This window comes from Symphodus melops, assembly GCF_947650265.1.
Source record: "Symphodus melops genome assembly, chromosome: 20".
Classification (NCBI taxonomy): Eukaryota; Metazoa; Chordata; class Actinopteri; order Labriformes; family Labridae; genus Symphodus; species Symphodus melops.
The window spans coordinates 16501779-16515954 of record NC_136710.1 but is presented as its reverse complement, the minus strand read 5'-3'; the positions used below and the strand labels follow the sequence as shown (position 1 = coordinate 16515954).

General features: G+C 39.2%; 1 protein-coding gene across 1 annotated transcript; it reads right to left on the bottom strand.

Moving 5' to 3' along the window:
- Window positions 1-12423: 12423 nt before the first annotated feature.
- LOC306841585 (uncharacterized protein) lies at window positions 12424-13495 on the bottom strand (the record flags this gene model as incomplete). Its single annotated transcript, XM_079371528.1, has 3 exons — window positions 13443-13495; window positions 12634-13338; window positions 12424-12515 (listed from the first exon to the last, which is right to left on the bottom strand). Exons 1-3 carry the CDS (start codon window positions 13444-13446, stop codon window positions 12424-12426), a joined length of 801 nt encoding a protein of 266 aa, XP_079227654.1. The 5' UTR covers window positions 13447-13495.
- Window positions 13496-14176: the final 681 nt, after the last annotated feature.

The window sequence follows — 14176 nt, the reverse complement described above, 5'->3', positions numbered from 1 at the left end:
AGCTTCGGCTACTTCTCACCCTAGCCTCATTTCACACTACACACACCTTGTGTTGAAAATTAGGTTTTTTTCTGTGACAGTAGAAATGTTTTTTTTTTTTTTTTTTTTTTTTACAGGACTTGTTAATCAAACATCAGGGATGGGGAACTCTGGGTGCTGAGCTATTCTTACAGTTTGCCAGGGATCTGACAACAAGACAGATTTCTTTTATCAATGTCCAACAAACACAAATGCACCTCAGATAACATGATGTTGGTGAAAGACACAGGACTCATCTCTTAAAGGATCCTTCTTTAGGTCTCTATATAAGTTATTAGTTTGTAATGATGATCTAATTTCAGCAGTAGGTTGACTACTGACTCCTACTGGACATCAGCTGAACTGGATGCAACAAGCTGAAGGGAAAGGCCCTGTTTATGATATATAAGGATTAAGCCAGCAAGTGTACTGATGAGGAGGTGTTAACTCTGTACAGAGAAACACTGAGCCTGTGAAAACAGCCAATGTGACCGCGACTTTAGCGAGAGAACAGGTGTTACCGGGGGGGGACCAGTATGAGTTGAAGTTCTGTTCTTTAAGAAAAAGGCATTTTCCTTCTAATCACAGTCATGATGTGGAAACACAGCCTCTCAGTGCTGTTCTTTGCCTGTCTTGATTTATAATCCACAGTCTGCCTCGTCTGAGGGCGAGACAAGGAATCGGTAGAATGCAAATCCTTTCTGCACAATGATTGATGACATTTTTAACATGTAACCCTTCATGTGAAATTGAGGTCATTTCCACAGGAGGCAGGGGTGCTGGGAGGGGTGTTGGGAGGAGTGCTGCGATACCCCCCCCCCCTGCTGGAAAAGACAGATATTATGCAATATTTTCCGGATGCAATATAAAGAAATATAAATAAACATTTTAAAATCTCTAACATGCTTCAATACTTGTCATTCAATTTCTCAATTTTCAAAGTATTATTCAAATAACGCTCAGCATCATAGTCTACCTACGCTACACACAAGTAGCAGCAGCTGTTATACTAACGCTGCATCATTCAAAGTAGCTAACACAATGACAATGAAATGACTTTCAAATTTCATTTGTAAACCAATTGCTTCTAAAAAGAGCACTGAGCCGGATCAGTTTCTTCATGAAAACATCCCGACTCCCACCACCACTTCTTCGCCTGCTTCTTGATCACTCAGTAATGCCTCAAGGATTACTGACTAAGAAAGCAGGAGAAGCCCTGAGGAGCTCTCTGCTGATCATGGGATTGGATAAGTTGTACATCTCTGTGTGCTACAGCCTTTTGGACTTGTTTCACAATGTTTAACTATTCTCTCATCTGTAAAACAGAATCTGCTCAATGAAAGTCGGACACACATCTCATACATAAAGCCTTCTATAAGTACGCAAAATGACATGTTTACTTAATTGCTTGTATTCAATCTGAATCAATAAAATAATTTTCTGTACACACTATCATTTCTTCACCCCAACGAAATGCATCTTCCCACAGATCTGAATGAGGTCAATACATGTAACTTGTTTTAAATCAAGGTGTAAGCAAACCACATTCCTTAGCTACCTTATCTTATCCAAAATGCTCTCATCTCATTAACATAAGACATTGAGCCTTAAATTGAGTGCTCTTGTTGCTTCAAATTAACTACTGAGTCGAGGGTGCAATCTTGCACCCTGCTGCCTCCAGTGATGAGTCCACTTTAGACTTAAACACAAAATGAATTTATTACATGTAACATGGTAAACATGTTATTTTAAGCAAATCTAGCCAAAAGTTTGCTTTAGAATTCCAGAAATGTCCACGATCTGCTACAGACACTGAAGGTAAAACGCACAAAATCAAAGAAACAAAAAATTAAACCACACAACTTCCCACTTCCCTTTATGCAAGAAGTGACATAAAAAAGCTGCTCATCTGGGTCAGTATACATTTTGTCAGACGAAAGAGAAGACTGTCTTTATGACCCAAATAACAAAACCACCTTCATAGTCTTCACAGCAGAGAGTGAAGGATGTTCACGTTTTATCTGCTCTTTCTTGTTCTCCACGCAGCATGTATGTCGAGGCATTTTACGTTTACTTCAACTTTCTACATCTGCAAATATTTACATGAAATGCTCTTTAATGAACCTCTATGTCTTTCAGATGGAGTTCTGCTGTACGCTGAGCCCGGACAACGTGTGACTTTACCGTGCGCTGTCCCCTCTGGTGCAAACTACCTGTCTTGGTACAAGCAGGTGGCAGGGGAGAAACCTCAAATGATGTCCTCCTTCTACAAACACCTGCCTGGTGTTGTCAGTTTCTTCAAGCAGTTTAAAGATGAGAATCGGTTTTCAGCTCAGACCGGAGAAGGGTTCTACCATTTCATCATCTCTAACGTGCAGGAGTCTGATTCGGCTATGTACTACTGTGGACAAACCAGCATATCAACCATTGAATTTCATGAGGGAATATTTTTGGTTTTAAAAGGTATCTGGATGATTTACAATGCTAAGCTGCACATTTCCCTTTCATTGTCCTTTTAAACATCTTTCGAACACGTCTGATTTTAGATTCCAGTGCCCTCCCTTTTATCCTGCAGCCGGCGTCTGAACCTGCGAAGCAAGGAAGCTCTGTGACTCTGAGCTGCACCATCCACACTGGGACCTGTGATGGAGAACACAGTGTTTACTGGTTTAAAAACTCGGAGGAATCACCCCCAGGACTCCTTTACACCAGTGGAGGAAGGAATGATCAGTGTGAGAGCAAACATATCTCACAATCACTCACTTGTGTCTACAATTTGCCGATGACCAGTCTGAATCTTTCTCATGCTGGGACCTACTACTGCGCTGTTGTCACATGTGGACGCATTCTGTTTGGCAATGGCACCAAGCTGGAAATTGATAGTAAGTTGCTTTTCTAAAAAAAAAAGGGCTTGTTCCATTTTGTAGCCGGTCCTGAATCTCTCTTTAAAACACATTTTCTGATTCTCAGCAGATGAGGGGAAATTTTCAATGGGAACTTTGACATTCATCACCATCCTGGCTGTTGTGATTGCTCTCTCAGTATGCATGATGAAAAAGAGAAACAGCTGCCGATCTTCAGGTAACTGTTTGAATTTTATAGCGTGTTAGCATCAAACATAACATAACATAAAAAAACACAACTCTATTTTTTTCACAACTAGAGTCCCAAGCAACAGTTTCAGCTCCATCCACGACAAACGCAGAGGTGACTATAACCGCTTCACTGTATCACTCTTTTTACACAACGAGATACTTCATTCAGTGGATATATGTCAATGACAACATGCTAACATGGATTGTCACATGTTGTCAGGGTTACCGAAACAAACTCAACCTCTACTATGCCGCTTTAAGCATCAACCTGACCAACAGATCAAGGACGCAGAGGGATCCGACCTGGAGTGAAGCTGTGTATGATTGTGTGAAGCATTAGAATTTGATTGATATTCATATTAAGTATGTCTTCTGTGGTGAGACAGGATTTTATCAGTATTTTTGTGAATTTTTAACAATGCTTTTTTTTACTTTCTGTGGTAAGCCGCCAAAATTCAATAGGATTCAGATTTTGTGTGTAGCAGAATATCTCTACAATGTTGCCTTGTTTCTAACATATTAACCATTTATTTAAAAGCCCAAGGATCTTCAGTACAAAAGGAATCATTTTAGTCCAGTCGGATGGTTTTTGTTCTTTGACTTTGAGTTTAATTGAAGGATGAGATTCAGGGAAGAGAGTCTCTTAGAGGAACGGTTGGCGGTTGATTCACAGCTCCTCCACTCTACATGCACAAAATGTCGTTGGGCAAGAAATCAATGTGATAAGTAGGGATTGGTACTTTATGTAGCAGCGTCTGCCGTCAGTGTATGAACGTGGATGTGAATGGGTGAGTATAACTTGTGTTAAAGCCTTTTGAGCAGTTGGAAGATTACAATAGAGCCGAATATAGTCTTTTGTTTTTAGGATAATGTTCATGGTAATAATGGCCTTTTTTGTATTTATTTATTTTACATAATTATTGACCAAATAATAAATGGTTGAGAGAAAAAAAAAGTGTGTGTGTTTAATCTGTAGGTAAGCGCAGCACCATGTTTATCAAAGAAAGTAGCTGACCTCACTCGCTTCATTAAGGGAGTGATTGGTAGAAATGATGTGTGATTTTATCCACTTAAACATGCTGACGTTTTTCTGTTGCACAACATTAACGCTTCGGGGAAGATGAGGCAAGCAGGACTTTTCATGTCACTTGCATCATCATCAAAACTATTGTCAGAAGAAATTAATGTTTTACAACCTTTGAGGACATTTTCATTTAAACAAATTGAATTCTGTCATACACTTGTTAACAGAGCAGAAGGTATAATATACTCTTTCATACATTTCACTATATGTGGACAACAAAACAATCTAACAGGTACATAACTGTGAGAACATCTTGAATCAAAAATGAGTCAATGGACGAAGCCTGAGTGACATTGCCCTTCTGTTACTGAAGGGGGCTTTGGAGTCCCATCGATGGCGGTTGCCATGCTCTCTGAAAATGATTTTCAGTCAACCTAATGACAGGCTGAGAGCTGGAGCTGAGGCGGGTTTTAAGCCTCTTGACAAACTGCAACACCACGCCCACCTGTCAATCAGATCAGCCATCAGAACAGCCTTATTGTGAATAACTGTTATCCTTCACAAAAGTCTCAAGCAACCAATCGATGAACTGCAGAATTTTGCACTTTCGAATCAGCTTTAGTTATCAACTCTGGAGGTTGCAGCTTGATCAAAACCCATACGCCTTATTTAGAATTTGCTAACCACAACATCAGAAAGCATTGGTCGCTTTTTATCTAACAAGCTGTCGGCGGTTTCACCCAGAGAAAAAACCCAATGTATGATGTTCTGCATGATAAAATAAGGAGGGAGCCACACTCTGTAACTACGAGATGAATGTTCTTCAGAAAGTAAGATTTACTTCAACATGCATCAAGTCAGGGTGGAAACTACAAAATAATCAGATAATCCCACCTTAAAAAAATCCCAAACAAATTAAGATTTTTTGATGGTTTCAAAGATTATCTCGTCAGATGCACCTTGACAATGCAAGACCTGTAAATTGTGTCATCTGAAAGGAAAAGTTGCATATCTTGTGTCCTGTCTTTCAAAGACCTGCGTAGGTTTTGTTCAGTGGCTCATTTCAGAGAAGAACTAAAGACATCCTGTCTGAAACCACAAAGACAAAGAAACGGAGGGGCCTTATATGTCTTTACTCTCTCTCTTTAATCTCTGCTAGACAGTAAAAAGGTACAGAAACCAGGCCAGCCTCACTGCCTTACACCCGAGTACACAGATTCATTTACGTCATAGTCCCTTTGTCTTCTTGATCCATTGGCCCTATGAACACTCAAGGCAGCATAGTGCAGGTTGTCTGGGTCTTGATGTAACTAAAAACACAAAAAAGAAACGTCTTTATGATGAAATGTACAGCATAAAAGTAGCATGTTTTGTTTGATTATTTAATCATAGAGGATACTTACCATTGTAGCTGGGCTAGAGTCTTCTGTTGTGAAAGACAAAATGAAAGTCCTTTTATTCTACAATAGCAATATGCAACCCAAACATGATGTGAGCTGATTGCATTAGCATTAGTTACCTGTACATGTGCAGATTCTGCTATTCATCTTGTACAAAAAGAAGGTTAACAAAGCAACAAGGATGGTGGTGAATGCCAAAGCTGTGCTCAAGATGTACACCAAGACAGGAGGGTCATCTGAAAACAGAGAGACACACAAGAAGACATTTACAGAGTGTGTACGTGTGTCCATTAAAGCTCCTGTGAAGAGTTTGAAGCTGGTTAAAAAATACTGAACTCATTATCTATACCTCAACAATATTTGACCTAAAAAAGCAAGACAGAGCAAAATTGACATAATTAATGTATAAGGGATTCTACATGCAAAATGCCTTTTTAATGTTCCTTTGGCATTGGTTCCTAGTAAGAGATAAGGAACAAAATCAGTGGTGAACGTTTTACTTTCATACACCAAAACTTTTATGACAATGCAAATAACATCGTTGTCTACTTCTGACGTCCCTTTTACTTTAACCGTTGGTTTCAAACCTCATGGCTTTGTCTGCTCTAAGAACGTCAACATTGGATTTGCAAATTTTTACTAAAATCACAACACAACTTGCAGATAGTTTCAGACATCTTTTGGTAAAAACAATTTCAATTGATAATAATTTTGTTAGCAATGGCTCACTTCTGGGTCCTGTGGGGGCATTTTATTTTAGAAAATGTTAACGTGTCTGTGCGACACAATGGGTGGATGAAGGACATATGCAGATGCTTTATCCCGAGTTAAATGACCTGAAAAAACAATTGATAAACTGTAAGATATCGGCAACCAAATCTACTGTATACTTTCTCATGTAAGTTGGTAAACTACAAAATACACTTTTTCTGTGTTCTGGGAAACAGCTTACAGGCTTAGGTATGTTAAAGAAAGAGTTAGAAAATAGAAATTGAAAGAGAAACATACCCTTTAAGTCCAGCTTGGTCCCGTTTCCAAACAGAATGTGTCCACATGAAGCGACTGCACAGTAGTAGGTTCCAGCATGAGAAAGATTTAGGTTGGTTATTGGTAAATTGTAGACACAACTGTGTGTTTGTGGAGCGTGGCTCCTCACACACTGATCATTCCTGCCTCCATGAGTGTAAATGAGTCCTGGATGAGATTCTTCAGAGGTTTTGAACCAGGAAACACTGTGTTGTTGGTCACAGCTCCCAGGGTAGACTGAACAGGTCAGAGTCATGTTATCTCCTGGCTGGTTGGTGGTCTCAGACACTGACTGACGGACAGTGGTTTGGATATCTAAAGCGTCTGCACTGACAGTCGTACTCTGACAAAATTCAAGGTTATATAAATCACTCCCGATACAGCAGTAAGTCGCTGAATCAGAAATTCCAAAATCCAAAATCTTAAGTTGATATTTGTGGTTTGTAGTATCCAAGGAGAAACGTGAGCTGTCCTTAAATTGGTTATGAAAGGTGACAAGATCATTATGCTTATAGAGTGTAGATATCAGCTGGGGTGTATGTCCCAAAGATTGCTTTAGCCAGTAAAACATCACTGCTGTTTCATCTTGACAGGTGCATGGCAAGATCACACTTTCTCCAACAATGACAGTTTGAAACTGTGAAAATGAACTTTTGGAAGTTGTTATCAGAGCTGAGGAGAAAAGAAAGACAAAAAAAGATATATCTTAAATGTATCCTTTTTTTAAAGACTTGTATTAAACTAAAAAAACTTTTTTGTAAAGTAATGTAAAATAGTGAACTTACCCACATTCGCAATGAGAAGGCATGTATAATACCAAGCTAAGGTTGGAGGTGCCATCGTGCTGTGATGAATGACTGAAATCTCTGCCTCTTCTTCACTCTTCACAGAGAAGACTTTGAATTTGATTGGCCAATCAGGTTGACTGTCTTTTTTTGGAAACTCTGTAAACATGTTCCGTATGCCCTGAATGACAATGATGGTGCTTGACAACAACACAAAAAAAGACAATATGATACCTCCTGAACATGATTTAAAGTTTAATATCCTCACCATGAAATAACTGTTTCTACTAAACATTGTTTGGTCACTACTTGCCACACAGGTGTAGGCGTATAGCAGTTATAGAAATCACTTCCTACACTATATTCATTCAGACATTTAAACCTCTGTTTGAAACACTTTAAATGTTTGCTTGCTGCACAGTTAAATGGCTTTCTTTTAAACAAAGAATGCAGCACTGCAGTTCTGAGACAAAACTCTTTATCAACAAACAAAAGGCTTCATGGTCGTGCTAAACTGGAAATAGACAGTTGACAGATCTACCATATACGAGTACATATATGAGTGGGCAGGATTTAACATTTACAATATTATTCCAATACTTGAGTCAGATACAACAGTTTTTGCGATTTGTAACATTGCGATTTGCTGAGAATTGTGTTAAAATATATTATGATTAGGCTTTTTCACATGCTTATTTGTCCACTCTACCCAATGAGAGTCAAGCCCACAGACGGACACTGAGATCAAAGTCAAATCCTGTAAAGCGCTTCGTGCACCTCACAATCTGAACTGTTATTATTTCAGTCTGACTGGACTTTACTGAACACAAACATGGACGGAAAACTGAACAACTGCAGGACTTTTAAACAACACAATGAACTGTGCAACTCCTTGAGCATTTAAACTAAAAAAACATATTTGCTGTTGCTATAATGAATATGTCGATACATGGGGGCCATGAGATGGTATAATATCGCCACGCAATATATCGTGACACTTTGCTGTACCAAATTTTTTCCCCCTCCTCGTAGTGTTCAGAAGTAACAGGAAGTGACAAGTGACAGGAAGTGACGGACCCTGCAGAGGTCTTTAAATATGAAGAGCTGCTGTGGTAGGAAGTGACAGACGCTGCAGGGGAGTTGTCTCAGATTCTTCAACTAGAAGACTCATTTGAAGGATGTTAAATGTTTAATTTTTCTACAATTGGATCATGTTGACAGATTTGTAGTTTTGTAGAGGTGGCCAGCACTTTTAGAGCACTTGAAGTCCACCGCAGCATGTAAAACCTCTCGAACCAAGAAAAGAGATCATTAAATAAATGCTATTTTAGCACTGATATTGGATATAAAACGACCATTCTCATTATACAGTGTACTTTGTTGTTTTTATATTAAGTACTGTCTACTGCTTTCAGGAGTGCATATGAAATTGATTAAAGTCTGCACAGTATGGAACAACTGGTGTAGCCAGGGTATTGATGCTTCAGATCCCTCAGGTGTGCATTTGTCAGTGGAGCTGTCAGTCATGGTGTAATATCTCTCTTAAATGCATCACATAATTGCATTTAATGTTCCCAAATACTTTGCAGTATTTTGCACTGCTGCCCTTTTACAAATGTCATTTTGTTTGTTCTTGGCTTCTGTCGGAGCTGCTGCAGGCTGTGGCTTGGAGGCCACACACTCTTCTCTCTGACTTTCAGACGGGGCTGAAGTTTCTGCCTGCAGAGCCTTTGTCACAGCAGTTCACAGCTTTTTTTTAAATCTCAGGAGTCAGAACAACAGTTGAACACTGAAAGATCACACGTTAGAAGGCGACACCCCTCAGACTCTCCTCCCCTTGAAAGAAGATTAAAATAGACCAGAGGGGATTTTTGCTCTACGCACACAATGCTGTATAGGAAAGTGATGTTTGATGTTTTCACATCCCTTTTGATGCTTCAAATTGAATTGAGGTTAATTACTACTACTACTACTACTACTACTACTACTACCACCACTACTACTACTACAGGATAATAACTTTTTATTTCCTTTCGCCTTCTACTGTTCAAACCTCACCATGCCACATGAAATTAGCAGTGAGCGTGTTGCTACGTCAGATCTCTAAATGTCTATCAGATAGTCGTTGATTGACTATCTCAATGATTTGTGTGGGACTAATAGCTTCATGCAATAAAGAACAAAAGAAAGACACAGGAATATTCTAAATATGGCACTGACTTAGTACATTATATTGTGAAATGTTCAAGGCAGAAATTGGAAACTTCATGAAAATAAAAATTGCACTTTGAAGAATACATTTTTCAGTGTCTTAGAAGTATTAATGACTGATCATTTAATCCAATGTGGGACAGTTATCAGAGGTTAAATACACATGGCTGTTAAAAGAACAAACACTACAAGTGAAAAAGGTAAAGATTTTTCTTTTTTTAATGGCCTTTTTTAACATTGAGATTTCTTAGTTGCTGCTCAGCTGGACATGTTTTCATAGTCAGACTGCAGGTCTTTGCTACGCATTAAATAAAGGAAACATTTTGTATAGTTTAACCTTTTATCCCTCATCTGTTCAGTGTTAATCATGACAAGCAAGTGTAATATATCAATTGTGAACCAAAATAATCCACTGTAACAGGCCGTATTGTTGGCATTACCTCAAATCCAGAATTCAACAAGAAATTTCAAGAAATGTCGTGTATACTCGTGTAACATCTAACAATCATGCGTGTTCAAAAGGGATGAAGGCAGAAGGTCATGGGTATTTGGTACTCTTGAGCTAATTATATGACTATATAGTGTGTTCCTGTATTCACTTCTTTGCAGGTCTGTGTGTGACCTTGAACAATCAAAAGCCCTCAACTCAACAACAAAACACTTATGCCTCAGGCGTTGTGTTTTTTTTGTTAAATTATTTTTGTTGACATGTTTTTATAACAACTCAATCAGTACCCATGGATATACACACCCACCCGCCTTTCTTTGTTAGCGACAGTACACACACCTGGAACCTTACAAAACTATCTCAACAAGGATGTAATAAAATAACCTCTCTGAAATAAACACCTGATGGAGCCATTATTTGAGTCAAAGAGCAAAAACCATGGAAGTAACTTTCTGAGATTTTTTTTCACCACAATTTGCTGAGCTGGATGTAGACCATGACATGTCACTGGAGAAGCTTGTTCTGTAGGTTTATTGCAGGTCAAGTAGTTACATGGATCATTATATGGGTGTGTAGTAATGTTTACAAAAGCGGTGAAAGAAAAGCCTTGTTCAAAATCAAATACAAATGTATTGAAAAAAAGAAAAAGCATTATTTAGCTTTTAATGATACACTTACACAGTCATGTTATTCAGAGACTGAAATATATCCTGTTCAGCTTTACTGCTTTGCATACAAATACACGCACTCACTCCAGCTGCCGTCTCTCTTCATTTTTGAACTGTTGACTTTGTTCTGCCTTTCTGCAGCATGTTGCACAATATCTTTGTCTTGGAAGCTCTGCACATGAAAAGCAGGACAGGATCAACACACTGAAGTTTAAACGTATTTCTTAAAAACAGTAAAACACAATACCTGTGTGGGGGTTGTGATGGGAGTGGAAGGTTCTGCACCAGCCTCTGAAAAACAAAGAAGAAAAAAACAGATGAAGTATATGCCTTGTAAAATGAACACTCGACAGTAATACCAACACAATGTTACCTGTGCATTGATCACACTTTGTCTTCATGATAACAAACACAAGGACTGTAAGGATGACAACCAGGATGGCGTTGATAACTAAGAATCCAATATTTAAGTATTTTGTCATTGCAGCGTAATCTGCAAAAACAGAGAGGAGACACTCAGTTCCATTAATTTGTAAAGTAACACAACAGTTTAACTTTCTGTGTGATTTGTTTTAAAAAGTATAAATGAGATGAATAAATGGAAAGTCACTTACTCCAAATGTCCAGCTTGGTCCCGTTTCCAAACAGAATGTGTTCACATGAAGCGACTGCACAGTAGTAGGTTCCAGCATGAGAATGATTTAGGTTGGTTATTGGTAAATTGTAGACACAACTGTGTGTTTGTGGAGTGTGGCTCTTCACACACTGATCATTCCTGCCTCCATGAGTGTAAATGAGTCATGTTAGTGGAGTACGGTGCACCTTATCAAAATACGAGCATTGGCGAGAGAGGCGGTGATTTGCTCCGGAGTGCACATGACATGGACACTTCACGCAAGGATCATGTGGAAACTGTGGGGGACATCGACATGTGGACCAACACACACCTAATCTTTTTCTGTTAAGTTTGACTTTGTTTTCAGAACAACTATGTTTTACTTCTGACTTATGATTAGTACAGATCAGCAGAGCCATATTCACTATTAAAAAAATGGGGTGACAATAGCCCCAAGTAACCTTTATTGGAGAAATTTAAGAAATGCAATTAGCATACAAACAAATAGAAAAATAGAGTTCACAGCAGTGTTGTACAGGGCTTCAATGAAAGGGAACAACATTAGAAAAATTACGTTCACAGTAATTACATTCTATGTTAAAAAGATTCTTCACAAGACAGCCACATGTACAAAAACTAAAATCATTCTAATCATTTCAGAGGATTCACCTGATTCATTTCCAAAAAAAAAACGCTGTTCTTCACAGTTACTGGAGATCACGCAGATCCAAGTCTACAATAAATCTTCAAATGGGCGGTAAGAAAATCTGTCTCACTGTGGAGTTAAGCACAAATGTAACAGGTGCAGATTTTACTTTCTAAAGCCGTGGTACACACATTCAGTCCATGTTGGATCCCTCTGTCCTCTTGATCTTGTCAGGTTGACAGCAGCATAATAAAGGTGGTGTGTGTTTTGGTAACTCTAGTGACAAAACAGGGAACAATGCAACATGCAGTAAATGTTCAGCTGGAATTCAATAGTCATTTAAATGTGAGGTATTTTTGTTCACCTCTGACGGGACAGTGGATGAAGCTCGATCACTTTTTTTAGACTCTGGTCGGGGCACAAAGAAGATCGCGTCTTAGTGAAGAGATGTGCACAGACAACATGAGCTTTCAAAACTAAACAGTCCTACCTGGAGATTGGCTGCTGTTCCTCTTGTTCATCATGCAGAGTGTGAAGGCCAGTAAAGCAGAGAGCATGGAAGTCAATGTCACAGCTCCCTTCCAGACGAAAGAAGAGTCTGCAGATACAGACAGAAGAAATGTGGATTTTGCACATTTGTTGAGGCACAAACAAGTTCCTTTCACATGTTCACAAAAAAAAAAGTAAGAAATTTACCTCCAAAGTCCAGCTTGGTCCCGTTTCCAAACAGAATGCGTCCACATGAGGCGACAGCGCAGTAGTAAGTCCCAGCATGAGAGCGACTGACGCTCTTCAATGGCAAGTCGTAGACACAGGTGTTTGTTTCTGTGTTGGAGCTCCTCACACACTGATCATTCCTGCCTCCATGGGTGTAAATGAGTCCTGGATGAGATTCTTCAGAGTTTCTGAACCAGTAAACACTGTGTTCTCCATCACAGGTCCCAGTGTGGACTGTACAGTTCAGAGTCACAGAGCCTCCTGGCTGGATGGTCTCAGATTCTGACTGATGGACCACAGCGGGGGCATTTAAACTTGAACCCTGCACAATGACTGTAGTGCTCTCCAAGACCTCCAACGCAGATAAGTATGAATGTATGCAGTAATAGGTAGCTGAGTCCGAAACACGCAGATCTGCGATTGTCAAATGATTTGTACCATTATGAGTCTCCAGTGAGAAGCGTTGATTCCCTTTGAATTCACCATTAAAAGTGCCATTTTCATCAAACGAGTAGAATGTAGAGATGAGCCTTGGTTTCTGTCCCAGCACCTGTTTGTACCAATAAATCCTTGCTGCAACGCCAGTTTCATAGAAACATTTCAGGATCAAACTCTCCCCAGTGTGTACAGATACAAAACCACTCTCTTGACCAACCGATGACAGATCTACGGCGGTTGTCCAAACTGAAATGACAAAGTGAATATAGATGTAATATAACGAGACAAAAGTCAGCACAACCTGAACATATACAAAGCAAATATGCAGAAGTCAATACATCACAACTCACCCATTTCCCCCAGGAACAAACATGTCAGACAGATAGCGAACGCAGGCGATGTCATCGTGCCGCTCGAGTGTGAAATGAAAGGACTTAGTAGCTTGTCTCTACATTTAGCAGACGAGATGGTGCCTGATTGGACAGCGGAAGTGGTGCTGCAAATTGTCCTACTCAGCAAACTTTAAGTTCACTGCTGCATACGGTGCCATTTTTTTTCACTTTTTTTTTTTTTTGTAAATGGTTGAAATTTTAGAAATGACCTTTGAATCCAACATCAAAATGCCAAGAAAAAAAGCACCTGTTTCTGGTTCTTTCTTTTCCATCTCCTTTTTAATGAACCACATCAATGAAATGAAGGTCATATTTGAATAAATTATGAGTTGATGCTTAAAAACTTAGGTAGGTAGGATTTTGTCTTACAAGCACACTTTGCATCCTGCTCAAAACCGCAAACATCGATGTTCTGAAAGACAAAACTTGTATGTGGGTGAAAAGGTGAACAGCTCAGGGGCTAATGGTTGTGTAATTTTTTTTTCCACATTTTTTTCACATTCACCACAGCGGCAAAACCTTTAAGTGAGCTTTGTAGAGCCTCTGTTACTGCTGCACCTGATAAAAATCAGCTACTCAGCAAAAGCAGAGCGCAGCAGCATGCAGCAGATGTTCATCTGTATTAGCTTTAGTGCAGCTGTATACAATACACTAGTTTACTGTACTTACACCTTGACTAAAAAATTTCAGTA